This window comes from Solanum lycopersicum, chromosome 6 (genome assembly GCF_036512215.1).
Source record: "Solanum lycopersicum chromosome 6, SLM_r2.1".
NCBI classification, from domain to species: domain Eukaryota; kingdom Viridiplantae; phylum Streptophyta; class Magnoliopsida; order Solanales; family Solanaceae; genus Solanum; species Solanum lycopersicum.
The window spans coordinates 33598229-33619501 of NC_090805.1; the positions used below are offsets into that span (position 1 = coordinate 33598229).

Consider the following 21273-nt stretch of genomic DNA (forward strand, 5'->3'; position numbering starts at 1 on the left):
TAATGTACAAAGATTAGAGACATCATCAGAAGAAATTAAGTGATATTTTAATCAGGGGGAGTATAATACGTGTTGCACTCTTTTTTCCTTGACCAAGGTTTTTGCCCACTAGGATTTCTTGGCAAGGTTTTTAATGAGGCGACAAATAGTGTGTATCAAAAGATATGTATACTCTTTTACCTTCACTAGAATTTTTTCCCACAGGGTTTTTCCTAGTAAGTTTTAATGAGGCACATTATCTATGGACATCTAAGGGATTGTTATAAATCCATTGAATTGTGTGGATTGTCCTTTAGATATACTCAAGACTTAATTGTATTCATGTATACATGTTTCCAAGGTGATAAGAACCATTTAGATAACTATGTACCTACTAATTGGGCATTTCTTCATTAAAGAGGGGAAAAGAGGGGTGGCCTTTGGGGTGATATCTCAACTCTATAAATAGAGATATCATTCGGCTTTTGTAGAATACACTTGAATAAGAAGAAAATTCATCTTCTTCTATCTACTTCTCTTGTCTTCTCTTATAGCTTGATTTTATAACATATTATTATTATTATTATTATTATTTATTATTATTATTATTATTATTATTATCATTATTTTTATTATATTTTTCATTATTATTATTCATTATTATTATTATTATTATTATATTTATTATTATTATCGTATTTATTTTTATTATTATTATTTTTTTTATTATATTTGTCATTATTATTATTTTTTATTTTTATTATTATTATTTATTGTTGCTATTATTATTACTATTATTTATTATTATTATTATTGTTATTATTATTATTTAATGTTATTATTATTATTATTTATTTATTTATTTTATTATTTATTATTTATTATTATTGTTGTTGTTGTTGTTGTTGTTGTTGTTGTTATTATTATTATTATTATTATTATTATTATTATTAAGTTGCGCATACAAAATTAACTTAAATAATAAATTTGTATTCCTCTTATAAATAATTTGTGATGATAAAGAAATATGTGAATGATAGGAAATGTTATTACTTATGGATATAAAATTATAAATTAATTTTGATTTGATATTTTTTAAGTATAAAAACCTTAAATTAATCAATTTTTTATCATGTTAACAACTTTAAGAGTATTTCAAACATTTTGACAAAAAAAGTGTTCACCGGCACTTATTTGTCAAACACATCAACTACTATTTTTTTAACCGAATCACTTTTATCCAAACACATAACTACTTATTTTAGAAATAAATTTCAACATTTTTAAAAGTATTTTTTAAAAGCTATTTTTTTTAAATCAATCCAAACGGACTCTTAAAACAGACATGTTAAAACTAAGCTTTTCTATAATAGTAGTAAAGTAAAGTAAAGAAAGTCGAATAATATATGTATTATTATTAGGAGAAAAATAGATGAGGGAAAAAAAGAAAACATATTTGGTATCCTAAACAATGTTAAGTGTGTGCATATGTGTGAGAATGCAAAATAAAACGTCCAAATGACTAGTGTGATAAATTTAAAGAAAAATAATCTTGGAGGACAAAACCAAAAAAAAAAAAAAAAACAAGGAAAGAGAATCCTAAACTAATGGGTAAAAGAAAAATTATTACTATATTACTATATATATCAGTAGTATCTGTTCTTCAAGTCAATTTTCTCATTAATGCGTAAATCCTGTTCTTAATCAAAATCAAGATTTATTGATCTTGTTGATGATCAAGATGGAGATGGCTGGAGGCACTCGGATGAACTGAATGAAGATGTAGACGCTACTGATCAATGATAAATTTATGGCACTCAACTTAAGTTTGTGGATGAAATTCTCAAAAGCCACCTTGTTTGGATGCTAGTCTTTGACGAAACTGTTATAGTAAATTCACTCTATTAGTATTATTATTATTATTGTTATAAGAAATATCCTTCGAAATTGTTTTAATGGTGAGATTGTTACTTTTTTCAAGATTCAACAACTAATAAAACAACCTCTTCTCAGTCCTCTTTGATCTACTCTGCTACTATGTTTCGTCTATAAGGTACATCGTTTATAGTTTACAGGCATATGTTCTTTTATAGACATAGGATCCAAACCACATTAAATCTTATGTTTTCTCTTTTACGTTTCTACCAACACAAACAAAATTGTATTATAATGCCAACAAAATTCTCAATGGCGGGAGGATATATTTTGAGATGTTAGTTTGGATTATTATTTTCATTTAAAGTTGGAATATTCCTCTTTTATTTGAACTTGAACATTCCTGTTTTCATTTTTTTCCACACATAAGAATGAGATCAAGTGCTAAATGGTAATATTATGCTTTATAGGAAGGGGAAAAAATTGTTTTCTTTACTAATAGGAACAAATTATTCACTTGGTGATATCTCTAAAGAAGAACCGCGGCCTATGAAATCTGCTGCTCTGGCCGCTCTTCTGTTATGATATCTTCTCTTTTAAAAAGAGACAGAAACATTACAAGCTACAACATTTTATCCCCCAATACTAAGGCAGGTTTCTCATCGAAGCTTGGCATCATTTTGTTTGCTTCCTTTGAATGCTGAAAGAGAGAAGAACGATCGTGTTGCTGAAACATAAAAGCACCACAATGTTAGCAAAACATACCCATTACAGGTTTATGGCAAGAAAGTAAGTCAAACTTGAATTGGAAAAAGATCATAGCAACCTTTTGTTGTAGTCGCTGACGCTGAGATGTGTCCCTCTTGCAATTTCTTAGCACCAATGTTGCCTATACTAGTTGGCGCTGCAAACAGAAAGAAATGTCCAGAATCCATAACAATGATCAACCAAAGGCCATCAGAAAGTAATTTAACACTCTTGCATATATGAAATGATTAAAATTAACAAACTAAAACAGTGATCAGAATGGAAAATGAAATGCTTGATGTGAAGCAAGAATGTACCAGATAGATCGTAGACTTCAGATGATGACGATTTTTGTTGCCCAGCATTCTTTGCATGATGTGTAGCCTTCTTTAATAGATTGTCAGAACTTCTCCTAGTAAGAACTTTAGAATCCTCTGGATCATCCTCTCCCTCAGAAAAGACAGAGGGGCTTGAAAAACCAGTTGAGCTTGCATCAGTCTTACTTTTTCGAGCAAACTTCAGAAGCCGCTTCAAACCTTTAGGTTCACCTTTCTGATAGATCATGGTTGGTGGATTCTCAGCATTACCCCAGTCAATTACATCAGCTTCACCGTTGTCTTCGAGCAGCATTTGAGAAAGAGAATGACGAACTCGTGGACTTGAGACTCTTACAGGTGCAACATCACCCAAAGAATCATTATTACATAAATCACCATTACTTGGAAAAGACTTAGCCTCGAGCTCCTCTATTTCCACCCAGGCACTAGGTGAGATGTTTGGCTCTCCTTCGACCTCTTCTTTTGGGGTAGAATCTTCAATCCTTCCAAAATCATCAGTGTCATTTGAAGTGACCTTATCAAATTTTTCTGCATTTTCACATATCTGGGGGCTCTCTGCCTGAGCTTCACAATCTTTATCCTCGTGGACTTTTAAACCTTCAAGACCCCAGTCCTGCACCTGATTAACAAGATCAAAAGAAACAGAACCTATCTCTTTCTCTTCCATTTTAACCGAATCAACAGAATCCATCACACTCTCTACAGGCTGAGATGCAACTTTAACCTTTACAACTGGACCAAGACCAGAGCTAGGAGCAGATCCAGTGCGTGAGCCCTTACGAAGAAAAGGCTTTGTCTCCTTTGATTCCAGAGGCATCACACTACTTCTCTTTGTTACCTTGCTGAGCTTAGATTTCGCTGAGAAAGCAGAATCTTCAGATGCAGGCTGAACTTTGGATCTTCTAGGTTTGCTAGTTTTTGTCACAGTTTCTAACTTCTTTTCACTTACACCTTTAACAGTTCTTTTGGTACCATTCTCAGTTGCTCTCACTGTCTTTGGTTGTAATTTCTCAACCTTTTCGCTTGACCGTGGAGTGGTTGGTGCTGGCTGGGATATTCTGCGGGTAGGTGTAGTACCTGGAGTTTTAGCAGGGGATATCCCTGCAGCCCTTGGTGAAGGTGCAGATGGCCATGATTTGCGGGTAGCTGGCAATGGTGATGTTTTCAGTGGAACTTTCTTTACAACAGCAGGATTAGGAGTTCCACTTCTGGGATTGGAAGATTCAGGTAAGTTCTTCACTGCTTTCTGTGTTCTCTTTATATTTGATTTTTTACTATCGTTACTCGCTTTTTTTGAGACCATCTCAGCTTTTCTCTCATCAAGAATTTGTTGCAGTGCTTTAAATTGTTTTCCCTTCTCTGCTTGCTTCCTGGTAGTTCCATCACGAAGTTTCTCATCCCTCTTTTCTTTGTAATGACCATAGAAGCCACCTCTACGCTCATTGGGAAGACGTTGGAGTTTGCTATCACCAGGTGCCAAGTTCTGATATTTTGTAGGTTTGGTTTCCATCATCCTCACCAGCAATTGGTTTAGTTCTGCTTCCTTTTTTCGAGTCCATTCGACTGAGGCATTTAATTTCTGATCTGTTTCTTCACCTTGGTTAGGGAGACACTCCTTTCTCATTTCCTCTGGACTAGATGCTCTTTCTTCAGGTAAGTTTGATTTGGAATCATTGTCAACAGCCTCAGCATCATAGATTTCAGGAGTAGGGTAAGACTCTGGCTTCATTTCCAAAGTGCTCTCAAATTCTTGATCTTCCAATTTATTTGCTGCCAGGGAAGTTGGATCACCAGAAGCAACATCTACTGGATTAGCACTTCCACACACCCCTGAACTCCATCTTCTTAATACCGCCTTATTAGCAACTGAGACATTCAATAATGACTTTGTCTTCTGAAAATCTACCATTTGACCTTTCTGTTTGTTTTCAAAAAGATGAATTGCATCTTGCACACTCATTCTTTGTAAATTTTTCTCAGATTTTTTTGAGGTTAGCTCATGTGCTTGCTCATCACAATCACTTGCAGATTCATCTCTATGAGAGACTGACCTTTCCCTGGCAGGAAAGAAGTTCAGACTCTTTATTGTTAAAGCAGTGGATCGTCGTGAGCCAGAGCGTCCAATTTGGACTCTTCGCATTGGAGATGCAGACCTCCTTGGTGATGCGGATCTTATAAGTGTCCGACTCCTTTCCTCCGATGGCTGTTCCTCCTCACTTGTCAAAGTTGATTCCTCACTTGCTGATGAGCTTTGCCTCTCGAGCTGTGCAGCTTTCGCAGGCGAGGCACTATATTTCACAGCTGTATCTGATTGTGGCGGTTTGGATGTCTTAGAAGTACTCCCTACTGAACCAGTTCTGTCATTCCTGGCATCATTTTTAGAGAGAGGTGGCTCTTTACCAAGAGAATCACCATTTGTGTTCTCCTGCCTCAATGCAACAAACTTCTGCAGACAGTTCCTAACATAGATAGCACATCCTTAGTCATTACCAAATCCACATATCTCGGTTCTAGAAGATTTAGTTTCATGTCATTGATAGGTAGAACGAGCCTATTTACAAGTTAAACTACATATGACAGAAATACATTCACTACTCAAGTTTTTAGTTTCCAAAGTCCTATTGCCACAAGGAACTGAATGATTCTCCCTCTCCCACATTATATCAAAAGAAATTGGAAGAAGAATATTTGCAATCTCTCTGTAACAAACACACGTACAGAAAAGGGCTCCAATCTAAACTGGTAAAACTAAGAAGCACTAAGGCCTTCAAGATGAAATTTCCTCGTATGAGCAAGGATAGCTAAGTCACCTCAATTTGACAAAGTCAAAATCCAGAACTCAAGTCTCTTCTCTCAACCAAAAGGTTCTATGTCCACTAGAAAGGGTTAGGAAGACCTCCGAGCAACTCATTGATAATTCGAAAATAACTCCTTCCATGCCACAATAGGAAGGAGTGGAGGTCGCATGTCTAGGGTAGAGGGATAGTAGGGGTGCATGTTGTAGTACTAGTAGTACCCTTATAATTCTTGCTAAGTGTTGTTTATTGTGTTTTTGATTATCACACTATTTTATCATTGTTATTGTTTTTTTTGTAGACTTTGCACTGTTACAAGGGTATTAATGACTATATTTTCTTCATATTATTTTCTTCTCCGTACTTGGGTTTGATGCACTTGAGGCAAGGATATTTCGGAAACAAACTCTTAATCTCCACGAGGTGGTGATAAAGTCTACGTACACTATACCATCCCCAGACCCCACTCAAGTGGGATCTCATGAGGTATGTTGTTGTTGTTGTACTGGTAGTTAATATTGAACCAAAAGGTAAATGTGGCTTCCATTATAACATGATCACTCAAAATAGTATGCTAACTAAAAGTTCACCGAAATATTGACAAAACGTAGAAATTGCTAAATAATTTTTATATTTTATTTTTAATCAACCCATCATTAAGGATTCTGAGTCCTTAATGTAGGGAGTTGGGCTTGATCAATACCATGTCCATTCATGTGCAAAAAGTTACATAGTTAGAGGGGGGCATGATTTGATATACTTAAAAAGAGAAACCTTCTGGCTTCAATCGCCTTTTCAGTCATTAGCTTACCTTAAGTCAATAGCTCCAAAATAATAAGAGAACTTCTCTATGTTAGTGATATCCCCAAAAGAGCAGTTGGTGCCAACAGCTTGGTCAAAAACAGCAGCTAATTCTTCTGTTAATGCAGTGAGCCTCAAGTCCATTGCTCGCAATAATTCATTCCTGTTCAAATGAGAATTTTAGGAGCTGCAGGAATAACTACACAATATAAACTTTAAAGAGCCCCGAGGACATACTTGGAAGCATCTGATGAAGAAGGGTTACCATCGTGCTGAATAGAAATCAGTAATCATGTTAGCTTCAAATATATATATAAGCTATAAGCTCTGAAATAAAGAAGATGATTCACAAAAAGGAGAGATCGAATTACATCAACTGTTGGTGCTGTAGAATTTGAGTAGCTGACATCTGCTGGAAGAAAAAGAAAGGATATCACATGCGAGGTAACAGAGTCGAACTAGTCTAGGCTTAATTCAAAGCAGAGTAGGACATGATGCGATTTTATGTTTGTAATTGTCAAGCACAGAATAGTAGAAGTAACCTGTTTCCTCACTCCCAGTATGATCTTGAGGACCCTAAAAAAGTAAACGAGCTTAGCATTCTGCTTGACACATGTTTCTATGAAATAATTGAAGGAGCAAAAAAATGTTAAATACCCAAAGCACCTTGGAGTACAAAGAAAGATGGAACTTTCGAGCATCTTCAAGCTGTGATATTTCATTTACCATTGCCTTGGCCACATCAATTATATCTGATGAACTTATAATACGAAGAAACCTGTAAAAGAGGAGGAATTGCAGTGTGAGAATATGAGCACTTAGAACGAACGAAGGGATAGTTTAAAGCAAATGATGCTGTATGAATAAACCTGATTAACGTGGATTTCGTAAACCATTTGGCATCACTAAGATTACCCAGAGGCTTAAATTTGAAGCAGGAATCTGAGCCTTTGGAGTGCAATGATTTAATTTTGGGAGAATGTAGCATTAACTGCTTCAGAAGCCCCGAGGATGCTGCCTCTGCCTTGTCTCCATAGATCATAAGTGTCTCATACCTATGTCAAGAAGGATAAAAAAATTGTTGAACAAGTTAATTGTTATCCAAATTAGCATCCATATCAAATTCATTAAGCATTGTGTTACTACAGTAACTATATACAAACACAACAGGTATTTCAAATTAGTTGCACTTTATCAATGAATTGTCAATCTTAAAAATAGAATCCACTTCATTTTGACCATAGAATACAATGTGTCAAAGATTGATCAAACCTCTTAAAGATACCACTGTAAGAACTATGAGATCGCATCACGAATGAAATCAGTTGAACAGAAAACAAAAGTCTAACCTCCCCTGACTCGGAAAAATCTTAAATTCAACATACTCCAGCAAGACATCAGCATCCACACCCTGCTCCACCATCTTGATCTCTCAAAAACACTCAACCTGGTAAAAACAACACTAAATTACATCACATTATCCCTATATTAGGATGCTCCTGATAGAAAACTCATCATCTGCATTACGTACGTATTTGATTGAGTAAAGAAACAAACAAACAAAACATTTACACCAAGAATAACACTAAAAATAGCCACCAAATCAATACATCACCTGATCAAAATTTTACATATTATAGCTTTAGGGGAACTAAAACCCAAGCAAGATTACCTAAAATATTTCTATGGCACCAACAACTTGACACAACTTAAATCTTAAGTGTGAAAGGTGAGTAAACCAAGAATTGAGCTAAAACAATGAAGACCCCACCAACCAACATTGAAAAATTAGATCTAAATTTAAAAAGATTCAATCTTGGGGCAAAAAGTACCACCGACAAGCAAACCCCATGTTCCATCAAGTCAATGCACACCCTTACAACAACTCAAATTTCAAAAGCAAAAAAAAAAAAAAAATCTATATGCATCAACTTGTAATACTCTTTCTGGGTTTGTTAAAAAGTGTAAAATGCAGGTGGAATAACTTACAGATAATGAAGATTGAAGTGGGATTTGAAGCTAAAATGTAAAACTGACACTCTTTTTCCTTTTTTTTTTTAAAATTGTGGACAAACACAGTGGAGTGTAAAGCTAAAAGCTAAAAAAGCACACAACTTTGAGTGTGTGAGAGAAGATAAAAGAAAAAATTAAAGGCAAAGCTGAGAAACAGTGTGTGTTGAAGATATATATATATTTGAAGAATAAAATATGTGCATTTTAGAGAATCAAAACGTATATCATTGTCATAAAAATGGGTGTTATTATGATATAATTATGATTAATTAATTTATAATCAAGATTTCATTTTTTGAAAACTTCAAAATTCAAATTTCACCAAATTAATTTCACTGTATTTTGTGAGATTGCGTTTGGAAAAAGGCTGCCTAATTAGCAGAATGAAAGACAAAGAAAGCCAAGTAGACAGTGCAAGTGGGGACAATCTTTTGATTAATATGTTAGATGTATTTATAATTGCCTAATCATGTAATGTTTCTCTACTCTTTTTTTTTTCTCTTTAATTTTGTTTTTTTTTTTCAAACTTAAAGTTTGATTAGTATAAAATTATCGACCGGTCATCTATCTTTTATTCCATTCGTATTAATACAAGTGTGTTAATTCTTTTTTATTTTTGAACTTTATTTTAAATAAAAATATTTATATATTTTTTCAATTTCAACATTTAAACAAAAGAAATTTGAAACTCTCTCGTTATTATTCAAATTAAGATATTTAAATTGGGACGGAGAAAGTATTATTTGTTAAATTTTTATTGTTGCTTTCTCCTCCGATTCTTCTTCTTTGTTAGTACTTTCCTGCTAATGAGTCTTTTTTCAATTTACGTGATACCTTTGTCCAAAAAAAGACATATTTGCATAATTTAACTTTAATATTTTTCGTTTATTCTTTTAAAAATATAATTTACACTCATATAAATATTTAAGACTTTTATTAGAACACAAACTTCAAAAAAATTTCTTTTTTTAAAAAAATTTATAAAAATCAAACAATGTCATAGAAATTGGAATGGGCATTAGCTTTCTAATTTTAAAATTTGGCCGTAACTAACTGACTATATATAAAGGATTGAGTAGTTTGCAATTGTTTCCAACAGTGGAAAGGGTAAATCTTAATTTTGTTATGTTAAAAGAAAAGGTGAAAACAAAGAAAAATCACTTACATTAATTTCTACAAATAGGATTATACATTAATTGAGTAAATGCAAGCAATACGTTCCATGCATATAGCTTTTTGACATTGCTTGAAATGGTTTAAAGGCCAACCTTTGTAAAAATCACATTTACTATGAGGCCTGGGTGTGGACAGGACAACAAAAGAGGATGTGCTACTACTTTCTTTTGATTTGATGTCTGGTACCCGCATTAGAGTTCAATTAATTTGAATTTGTGTCACGTAGACGTAGGGCTCCGAGAAAAAACACTTCCTACCAAAAAAATTTCATACCTATGACTCAAACTCAAGGCCTTTGATTAAGAAATGGACAGTCTCATTCATTACATGACATCCTTCGATGGTTATAGGATATACTAGATACCATAATGATTGTAATCTATAGCGTTTGGCTTTTAGTTTTTTTTTTGTTTTTTTGTATATATATGGAAATTAGGTGCTGGATTAGATGAGCATTCATTAGATGTATACTCTGGTTTTGTTTGAGTAATTATTAGATGTTTCAGATTAAACTACAAGGAAAAATATGTGACATAAACAAGTGAGTACTATTTGGTTTCATTTAGTCTCCATGTATCTTGAATTTTGCAAATTTATTATAATAAAGATTACCTAGTTAGAAGTTAAAAATAGGTAAAACGTTTACCTCGTGCAAAATATTGCACCTTGGAGTATTCGTCCTAGCAGACCATTATAGTGTAATCTTATCTTAGATTCTCTTATTTTATCAGAGTAATATTTGTACTAAAAAACGTTAAAAAGAGAAATAACAGTCCTTTGAGATAAAAGGGAAGGAGACAGGCAAATATTGCTCGATTTATCCTTCAACTGAATTGATCTTTAATTTTTGTCTTTCAAATAAAATTGAGATGGTCTTTAATTTTTACCCGGTTTGCAATTTCTTTCCTTTAGAAATCAAACTCCAATATTATGATGCGAAGATATAAACTTGTACCCTTCAATCCGAAAAAGTAATCGGGACAAAAATGCAGATGACCCGTATGGAACCGTTAAATCATATATGATAATCTTTCTCGACTTAGAATGTTGAGACACATTCCAGATCATTTTCTATATGTGAATTATTTATGGTGACAATTACAGGCCAACCACAGCATATTCTATACAATATCTTCTTCACTCTTGTCTATACCAGATTCTTGATGATATTTGTTGTAATATTTTGCTTTTATTAACACTGCGATAACGACTTCCAATTAATTCATCATCACATCTATATTATGGTTTGCTTTTCAATTTTACACAAATGTACGTTAAAGACACAGTAGACAGCTAAAGTTAAAGACACTCCCAAGTCCCAAGACCAGAAATTATCAACTCAGTCTAGTTCAAAAGAAATATCACTGAGTAAACCAAATTATTAACTGACATGCACTGTGAAGTAAATATATGTCACAAATCAAATCATCTCCCCTTCTCGGGGGAACAGTAAAAATAAAATAAAAGAACACAGCGAGTGAGCGAGCCAGAAGAGGAAATGGCATTCAATATGTGTAACCTTTTTGATATATTCAGAGAACGGGGATTCAGTCGACCTTCAGTTAGACCATACATGGATCAGCCCAAAACTGTTTCCAGTATAGATCTCATTGTGCTCTTCGTCATAGAAAAGGGCGGTGATATCTTCCAGGGCTTCTGCAACTGTGCTTCTAGTTCTGGAAGCTTGGATACGCTTCTTAGCGTTGCAACTTCTGCCACCATGCCCGTTACAATTGGTACTGCAACTGCAATCATCTGATCTACGTCTTTCGGTTGCTTTTATTTTAGCGAGGCATTTGCCTGTCAAAATGTTGCTGATATTGATCGATCCCGCTGTAAAACCAGATCACTCATGTTCAGAGATCTATAAACAAGAATAGAACATCAAAAATAATAAAACCATGAAACAAGCATCAAAACTTACTGAGTCACCCTACTCCCAAACAATCCAGATAATGACTAATGACCACATCATTTACTTCGCTTCTCCAAGCTTAGCAATGTGGGCGAAAGCAATATTTTTAAGAGAACAAATAGAAATATAAAATGCATACCAGCTCTAATCCTTTCTTCTTCTTTTTTTTTAACAAGGAGCTCTAATCATATTTATTACTCCCTCCATGCTATTTTATATGGTATTTTTTGGCTTGAGCACACCCCTTCAAAACTTCACTCCCAGAAAGTAAGAGGTACAACAACAAAAAATCCAAATAGTCCCACAAGTTGGGGGTTGGGAGAGTGTGGGGTACACATAGACCTTACCCCTAACTTTGTCAGTAGAGAGATCGATTCCGATAGACCTTTGGCTCAAAAAAATTGTTTTCCAAAACATGGTTTGAAAGAAATGCAAGAGTAAAAAGTTATGACGAGAATATTGAAGAAATAAAACTACTAACAATAAAAATAGTATATATAACCAATGTAGAAGAAACAATAGAAGTGATAAAATCAAAAAACAAGGTAATGCTAGCGAAATAATAATAATAATAATAATAATAATAAAATAAAACTACTAACAATAAAAATAGTATATATAACCAATGTAGAAGAAACAATAGAAGTGATAGAATCAAAAAACAAGGTAATGCTAGCGAAATAATAATAATAATAATAATAATAATAATAATAATAATAATAATAATAATGAGGCCATAAGGGAACAAATAGGTGCTCCAGCCTAAAGCCCTACCACTTGGAAGAGAAAATATTCAAGTACCTACTAATTGTCTACCCTAATTCTCGACATCCATGCTTTCCAAACTAAGATTATGTCCTCGGTGAGCTGAAAACGTGACATGTCTCACCTCTCCCCAATTCTTCCTCACTCTACTGCTACCTCCCCTCAAACCTATCACCACCAACCTCCCGCACCTCCACATTGGGGCATATGTGCTCCTCCTTATTACATGTACGAACCATCTTAATTTCACTTACCGCATCTTGCCCACCCCAGAGATTACTCCCACCTTGCCTCATATATCTTTGTTCCTAATTTTGTCTCTTCTAGTATGCCCACACATTCATCTAAGCATCACTTTTGTTACCTTCATCTTCTGAAGGTGCAAGTTCTTGATTAGCCAACACTCCACTCGTACAACATAGTCAGTCAAACAACCAATTTAGACCTTACCTTTAAGTCTCGATGATACATTCTTATCACATACAACATTGAATGCATGCATCTATGTCATCCACACTTCGCCAATACATTGTGTAACATCCTCCTCAATCTCCAGCTTCTTGGATTATAGACTCAAGATACAAGAAGCCGCTCCTCTCGGGGATGATCTATGTATCAATCATCACACACACACACACACACACCTCCTCTTTGCTACTAAACTTGCATTCCATGTACTCCGACTTAATCCTGCTCAGCCAGAAGCCTTAAGACTCTAGGGTCTATCTACAAAGTTTTAGTCGCATGTCTCGTCGATCAATATAATGTCGGCTGCAAATAACATGTGCCATGGTACTTTAGCCTGAAATATGTTGTGTCAATTCATCCATTCGAAGGCAAATAAAAACGAGCTAAGAGTTGATCCCTAAGGCAACCCATCTTGATTGATAAGTGTTAAGAGTCTCCTCCAACTACACTCACTCTGATTTTGGCTCCATTGTAGATGTCCATAATCACTCTAATGTATACCACCAATGTTGCTTAGGTTCTTCAAAAATGTTGACATGTGTCAGATCCCCAAAAGTAATGCATATTTAAAGGATTTGACATTAGTGCAACAGCATTTTTGGTGAGTCCGAGCGACATAGAATACCACATGTACACCTCTAGACTCCAAGCATCTCCATAAAACCTCTCTCGAGACTTCATCATATGCCTTTCTAAGTTAATGAACATCATATGTAAGTCACTTTTCCTCTCTATATTGCTCCAACTATCTCCTTAAAAGATAAATGACTTATGTTGTTCATCAACCAAACATGAATCCAAATCAGTTCTCAGAAATACATGGGTTCCTCTTTATCATCATCTATTCTTTCCCGAACATTCATGACATAGTAGTTTGATACTCCTATAGTTGTCGTAATCTCATACGCCTTTATTCTTATACATATTGTATCATTCTTCAGGCACTTTGATTGTCTTGAAAATGACATTGAAAACCCCAATTAGCCACTCCAAACCCATTTTGCATGAACTCTTCCACAATTCCGCAAAGATCTCGTTTGGCTCGGTCTCTCTTCCCTCTCTCATAAAACACCTGCAATACCCTAAATCTCGATGATGCTCAAAGTGTTCTATATCACCAAGCACAATATTATTGCCTCCTCATTATTTAAGAATTGATGGTAGTATGCTTGTCATCTTCGTTTAATGTGTGCCTCTTCCACTAGTACTTTATCATCCTCGTCATTAATGCACCTCACTTGGTCTAGGTCACGAGCACCTTTGTGAGCCTATATAACTTCTTTTCACCACCTTTGTTCTCTAGTTCTTCATACAAGTGTCCAAATGTAGTCATCTTAGTCACCATAATCGTCATTCTTGCTTCCTTCTTCACAATTTTATACCTCTCCATGTGCATCCTCTTTTCATCATCATATTTGCCCCCCCCCCCTCCCCAACATCATTTAAGCAGCCTTCATGTTTTCCACTTAGCCTCCCCATTCCACCACTCGTCCCCTTTATGTCCCCCAAAGTTCCCCTTCGAGACGTATAAGTGTTTTCACTAAATTGCCCTTATTTAAATTTATACCTATTTATTAAGGTTTTTTGGTTTTGTAAAAACTCGCTTATGTAAATAAAGGCAAAGTTGGAAGGGGAAAAGATAATACCCTCTTAATTATGTAAAAAGAAGATTTATTTTGGACTAAATGTAAAAGCAAGAACCACCATTTAATAGGGACCGGAGGCAGTATGATATAATCTCACGTCCAAAAGTATATTATACTTTTCAAACACCAAGAATACTGTTAAATTATCATACTGACGTACCAGTTGCTTCTGATAAGGGATCATCAGAATCAGCTTTGCAATATGAAATAATAAGGTCCTGATCACTAGTAATATAAATGTTGTTTGTATTGCAGTCAGGGTGCCATAACAAGTGATCCTCAAATGAAGTTACAAGCTCCCCACGGAAGTTCCAAACAGCTACTGTTCTATTTCTGAACGTTAAGAATAACTGATTCTCGTACAGAAATATGAATGCTGATGGGGTCATGAATTCGGCTCTGCTGACTTCTGTCAACTCAGAATTGCGGACCTATTAAATTCAACAGCTATAAGACTTAACGAAAAAGAAAGATAAGAAGATATTATAGAAAAGGTGATAGTAACTCACATCAAGAATCTGAAGATTTTCATTCTCCTGTTTGACAAGAAGCTTTTCATTGAACTGTTCAATGAAATCTACCTTCTTATTTCGGTGAAGCAGATGGTTGAAAGATTTGAGAACAGTGCCATCCTCAATGGAGAGAATCTTTAAAGGAACATGGCCGCTAGCTTTGGTAAATATTAGCAGCATGATTCCTGGACTGCTAATTGGAAAAGGAAGAGAACAGAAATTGTAAGTCAAGATAACCAGTTCTTAAGAAATCAAACTACAGCATATTTTTGGAGAAGTGCATATGAATAAACACAACAGACCAAACTGCCAATAAGTACACTATTCCATCAATTGAAACCATCCTTTTCACTTAATCACGACCTTACAGATCTCAAGACTTAAAAGAGCATTGTACATCCCAGTCTCCAAGAATTAACAGGACTCTCAAAAGAATCATAACCATAATAGTAGTAGATGAGATAAACCTAACTGTCACCAACATTAGGACACATCAAAAAGAATCAGAGAGACCACTAAAACAGGAAAACATTAAAAAAAAAAACAAATAAAATACAATTACAAAAGCATAGGAACAAATGGAGCTAGCAACTCTAGCAAATGTAAATAACACACTTCCATATACCGTAAATGACATCTACCGCAAGACTACGTGGAGCATTGCCATGCTCAATAGTTATATCACTAACAAGTCATGGCAAAAATGAGCATGCATATGCATGCTTGCAGAAGTGATGAAGTTACCTGATTTTTATCTCTTGAACATTCTTGTCTGATATCGAGTATAACATCGTATAATTCTTCAGGTCAAACACCTTATATATGCTGTCAAAGGTATATGTACATCAAACAAAATTACAAAACTTGATCAAATCGTACAGCCGTACAGGAAGGACTTCAGTGCCAAAATTTTACCTATCCTGGGCAGAGTAAGTAAGAACTTTTCCATTCACATCATCAAACTCCACAAAACCAGGCCATTTTAATGATTCGGACTCAAATAGAGCAAACCCAGCATCTGGTTTACCCCTTCTTAAGTATCTAATACCATTGAAAAATATATTGTATTAGGAGTGATAAAAATAATTAGCAGAATGTGATCAAAGGACAATTTTTTTTTAACAACAATATTAAAATTTCATACTCAATCCTTGTTGTTCTGCATTTCAAGGAGCTGAAATTATCTGAAGCATAGACTGAAACAGTGATTAATGAATCATTGTTTTTATTGTAAAACAAGCTTCGTATAACTTCGTCTGGACTGACATTCAGAAAGCATATCCTCCGGTTTGATTCTGTACCACCAATGATGTGTGTCAATTCCCTTCCAATCACAAAGGTGCTCATAGAAGAAATGTAACATTGGGAATTACTAATCTTTGTTCTTTACCTCGGCTAAATGCTGCACAGACACCTGATTGTGCAAGGGCAAAAACAATATCGCGGGCAGCAACTATCTCAATTATCTTTGACCTTTTCTTAAGAAATGGAAGTACCATCGCACAATGACCTTTTGGATCATGGGTATCATATTCCTCCTATGAACCACATATAAAAACAGTCATTACTCGATAGAAAAACATGCTAGGTGAGGGCAGCATTCTAAAATAATGAACAACTAATTCAACTAGGGATATTTTAGTTTTTGATATTCAGGCAACCCACAATTACTCCATGCTAAATCACAGAAAGATAAGATGCCATCTCAAGGAACTAAATAATTGAGGACACATCAAAACAATATCCAATGCCTTTCTTTAAACTCAATGCTAAGTTAAACACAACAACAACATCAAATCTGTTATAATCCCACAAGTGGAATTTAAGGAGGGTGATGCTCAGTTAAAAACGACAAGGAGGATGATGCTCAGCAAAAAACCACAAGGAGGGTGATGTTCAGTTAAAAACCACAATAATAAATGAAACAAAGGGACTAGCATATATAATTTCTGCAAAGAAGTTTTATATTGCATGTTAGTCATAATAATGCAACACTGTTAAACTTCACTGTTAAACTTCAGACTGAAGATTCTAACAAACACGCAATTAAGGAAACTACATTTGAACATAATAAGGGGAATCAGGAAAAAGTGGAGTATGAGGCTAATTTGCAAGGGAAGATGCTGGACGAAATGAGATAAGAGTGTAGGCATGGATGAATGAGCATAGAGTTAAGAACAAAGAAACAAAAGGTGAAGAAGAAAGGAAGAGAAGAATCACACCGGATTCTGATTGTTGTTTCATTATCCTTTAACAGGAAAAAGTTGAAGAAGAGACATGAAAGAAATCAAATTTAGTAGTTAGTCAAGCTCTGGTGGAGGGTTTTCAAGATTGACTCATTAAGAAGAGGTGATTCTAATGATACTTTAATTCCTAAATGACTAGACAGTCCAAATAGTGACTTTTAGATAGCAACTTCAAGAATGGAGTTTGGATTAACGTCTGCGTCAAATTTTGATTTCCCTTCCCCTTATACTTCCTAAACCTTCTTGAATTACAGTTTACATTATGTAACATTATCATTTCTGTTTAGACTATGCTTATTTAGAGAGGAAGGCATTGACAGTAAAAACAGAAGACTTCATGCTTCTATTCTATTTCAATAAGAAATATGATAATTTGCACTCACATTTAACATGATACATATTACAGCAGTCACAAACATGTACAACTAATATTGCATCTAACACCATGTTTCTTCTCTCCAATGAGGATATAGGATACTTTGCCCTGAATCCATGGACAAATTTGGGGGAAATTGAGACTACTCTCATGTTAAAATCTTCAGCTCATCCTTCCTTATTATGTACTTAGTTAGTTAGCTCTAGCACAAATTTCATTGTTGAGAATGAGCACCTCTTGTATACAACTAAGATATAATAGTTTTTCTGTTTTTACAATAAAGAACTCTGTTAAATGAAGCCTAAGCTATAGAAATCACCAAGATGAGCAGAAGAAAAGACACTAAAAGTAAATCTAATTAAAACACCTGGATCTGTAAACATACAATTCAACAATGTCTATCAACATTGTGCTTCCATTATACCAAACCAGAGCCCCAACTTTACTAGCGCCAAGTATTTTCCCCTTCTACACCAATAAAATTGTACAACACGCATCACACTTTCTGAACAAAAACAATAAACAGCTTCTCCACTTCTTTACTCTGTTTTCACAATAAACCTTCAGCAACAACCTCTGGATGAGCATACTGTTCATGTCCAAATCTCTAACAACAATTCCGTACTACCAGCAGAAAAGTGGCAGAGGTAAATATTTATGCAAAAAATAATTAGAATTTCACACCAGAATTTGAACATATGACCAAAAGGAATTTATCCTTTGCCGCTTCACTAGAATTCTCCCTTACTCAAGGGGATTCAACATTTTAATACAACCAACAAAAAAATAAGATTATTGTTTACCTATTTACACAATGATATTGCTAAAACATAATAGACTGGGCAACGTAAATTTTCAACAAAGGGTATTAAGTTAAACCCCCTTCCCTCTACCTAGTTCCGCCCTTGACCAGCAAGCTAAGACACAAAAACTACTTTCATCATGTATCTCTTATAAGGAAATAGAGAGTTATTTTTCATACGAAGCATCCAAACAGAGGTTACAAAAATTAAATTAGGTATTGGCATATGTGTTTTAGGCCACCCTTAGAAAGATCCTGCAACCTTATTTTAGGTCATAAACTCAAGCAGCGGCAAATCAGAACGCTCGATTTTTCTCTAAGTTGATTCATGATCTAAGCTTCGTGTCTGGTTTTCCTTTCATTGTCTGAAACAATCTTTTGATCAGTTCTAATTTTTTTTTTTTGTCTCTAGATACTTATAATATAGGTATATGTGATCCTCTTTATGGGTTAATGAAAATGTGCTCCATTGAACTTTAGGAGAATTGTCTAAGGTCTCCCGCTTGCCTCATTTAACTCAAGGAGAATAGTTTAATTTCTCCCACTTGCCTCATTGTTTATCTTGTAATCATTGGATTCAGCCCCACCAGCTTAAAATCAATAACACCACCCCACCCCCAAAACCCCAAAAGAAGTCCATTCCAACTAGGCATTTTCAACCTCAACTCATGAACATAGGAGCTCAACTAAGAACAATTAAGAAGACAATATTGAGCAGAAGATCCAATAAACCTGTAAGTGTATATTCCGAAAACGCTCTTGGGCATCGCTCATACTGAAAGAACGGTCTCTCTTGGAACCAATCTCTCTCCGTTGAAGCTTCTTAACACTGTTAACGAACCCATCCATTCCACCGCGTGGGCGCTTCTTTGCTACCACCCTCCTCCCACAACATGGGCGAGGACTAGCAGTTATCCTCCTTCCATCCATTCTTAAATCCCCAAAAACAGCTCTAAAAAGAGATTCCACTAAAAATCTCAAACCCTAAGTACACAAAATTTCAGGTTTCTGGGGTTTAGAGTAAAAAACAAACATGGGTTTCCATGTATAAAACACTAACTTTTAAATACCCATGAAAAAGGTCAGATTTTTACAGTAGTTAGTTGCACGGACAGATAAACTCACTCACCAAACAGCAAAAATCAGAGGAGAAACTTTGTTGGTAGCTGTTTTGGGGGAACTTGGCATGAGGGTATACAGTTCTACAGGCATACGAGCTTACTTTACTTCCTACAGTACACCAGTTTCAGCCGGAAATTGGAAGAGTGAGTGAAACACTGTTGGATTTTGGAAGAAGAGGGAGGGAGGGAAGGAGGGGCAAGAGAGTAAAAAGATGAATTTGTCGGAATTTGAAAGAGCGTTTTTGCGATGCACCAAATTACTTCACTTAGGATAGTCTCACTTAGGTGTATTACGACAGAAATATTTCATGTATTATGTATCATTTTATTTCGCATTAGAGAAGAGGTATATAAAAGTAATATCTTAGCTATTTTGAATTTTTTTTAAAAATAGTTTAATGTTTATATTCACTTATGTTTTCACGTAAATGCCAGCGCACGGATAGAAAATTTTGCTTCCATAAACGAATAAAAATAGTTCATGTATCAGTCTTTTTTTTATTATTTAATTATTTCCTCTTTAAATATACTATCTTCCCCAATTCATTCAAAATAAAATTTTGTTGGTTGAAAGTTTTTCAAAAAAGATCTTTTGAATGAAATCAATGTAAAAAAATGAGAAAATTAACCAAAGGTGTCAAATAAGTTTTAGTATTGTTTTTGATGACAGATTAATCAATAGCGGGTCAAATTCTCTTTAAGATGTAATTAAATAAAAATGAGACCAAATTAACATTTCTAAATCTTTCTATTCTTTTATAGAATATAAAAAGCACTTCATTTTTTGAACTTTTATAATTCTATTCAAATCATTTTATAAAAAATATTTTCATCTTCTTCTCCCAGCATTCTCTCTCTTCTCTCTCAGAAATGTTTTTCTTCTTTTTCCTTAATAAATCTGAAAATCCGACTATCTCTCCTCCACTATCTTCCTCTCCGACTATCTCTATCTTCGTTATTTTCCTCCTCATCTGCAGTCGTTACTCTATCCTCTTTTTGAACTAAAATCGTGTTCGTCTTAAAAAGGGCAAGTTATTGTTTTGAAAGATTTTACAATTTTTGAAGTTCTTTTCTTGAATTAATGAACGATAAAACGTTCTATAGATGTAAAAATAGAAGAATGATGTAATGGTGCCTATTACTTATTGTTTTTGAAAGACAATCAACCAACCCCAAAAACCCCTAATTTTGAGAAAATGTATATATATTGTTAACATTTTAGTGAAAAGTCGATTTTTTATTGCTTTTCTTATTCTTTTTGTGGCCATTTTATTGACATGATTTTAGAAATACAGTCTTGTTGGGTTGTCCAATATATATTTCATTTGTTGAAAGATGTATCATATATTGCCACATTTTAGTGATATGTTGGTGCATATTCCAACATTCATCATATGTTGCAACATCTCACTTATGCGTTAGGGCAACAAAATGGTCATATGTGGCAACATAAGATTCATCTGTGGCAACTTAGAATTCATCTCTGGCAACTTAGAATTCATCTGTGGCAACATAAGAATCATCTATGGCAACTTAGGATTCATTTGTGTTAATATAAGATTCATCTGTGTCAACTTAGAATTCATCTGTGGCAACATAAAATTCATTTGTGGCAATATAAGATTCATATGTGTCAACATATGATTCATGTGTGGCAACATATGATTCATGTGTGGCAACAGTAGATATATATGTGGC

The 21273-nt window shown here is 34.5% G+C and overlaps 2 protein-coding genes across 18 annotated transcripts; both read right to left on the minus strand.

Annotated features, from left to right (window-relative positions):
* Window positions 1-2299: 2299 nt before the first annotated feature.
* On the minus strand, window positions 2300-8973 carry LOC101246062 (uncharacterized). 15 transcript variants are annotated; one of them, XM_010323805.4, is made up of 11 exons: window positions 8525-8973; window positions 7885-7982; window positions 7405-7590; window positions 7202-7313; window positions 7078-7111; window positions 6907-6947; window positions 6773-6807; window positions 6546-6698; window positions 2919-5398; window positions 2681-2758; window positions 2300-2581 (listed from the first exon to the last, which is right to left on the minus strand). In XM_010323805.4, exons 2-11 carry the CDS (start codon window positions 7956-7958, stop codon window positions 2514-2516), a joined length of 3261 nt encoding a protein of 1086 aa, XP_010322107.1. In that variant the 5' UTR covers window positions 7959-7982; window positions 8525-8973; the 3' UTR covers window positions 2300-2513. The 15 variants fall into 15 exon arrangements, with proteins under 15 accessions (XP_010322107.1, XP_069155261.1, XP_069155263.1 ...); XM_069299160.1 differs by having other exon boundaries at window positions 8368-8973; XM_069299162.1 differs by having other exon boundaries at window positions 6907-6944; window positions 8151-8973.
* Window positions 8974-11072: 2099 nt separating this feature from the next.
* Window positions 11073-19950, minus strand: LOC101246351 (uncharacterized). Of its 3 annotated transcripts, none has more exons than XM_004240790.5 (8): window positions 19187-19950; window positions 16421-16568; window positions 16175-16325; window positions 15946-16071; window positions 15775-15855; window positions 15028-15220; window positions 14679-14949; window positions 11073-11557 (listed from the first exon to the last, which is right to left on the minus strand). In XM_004240790.5, exons 1-8 carry the CDS (start codon window positions 19382-19384, stop codon window positions 11283-11285), a joined length of 1443 nt encoding a protein of 480 aa, XP_004240838.1. In that variant the 5' UTR covers window positions 19385-19950; the 3' UTR covers window positions 11073-11282. The 3 variants fall into 3 exon arrangements, with proteins under 3 accessions (XP_004240838.1, XP_025887235.1, XP_010322110.1); XM_026031450.2 differs by having other exon boundaries at window positions 19584-19848; XM_010323808.4 differs by lacking the exon at window positions 19187-19950 and adding an exon at window positions 18038-18276.
* Between the last annotated feature and the right edge of the window lie 1323 nt (window positions 19951-21273).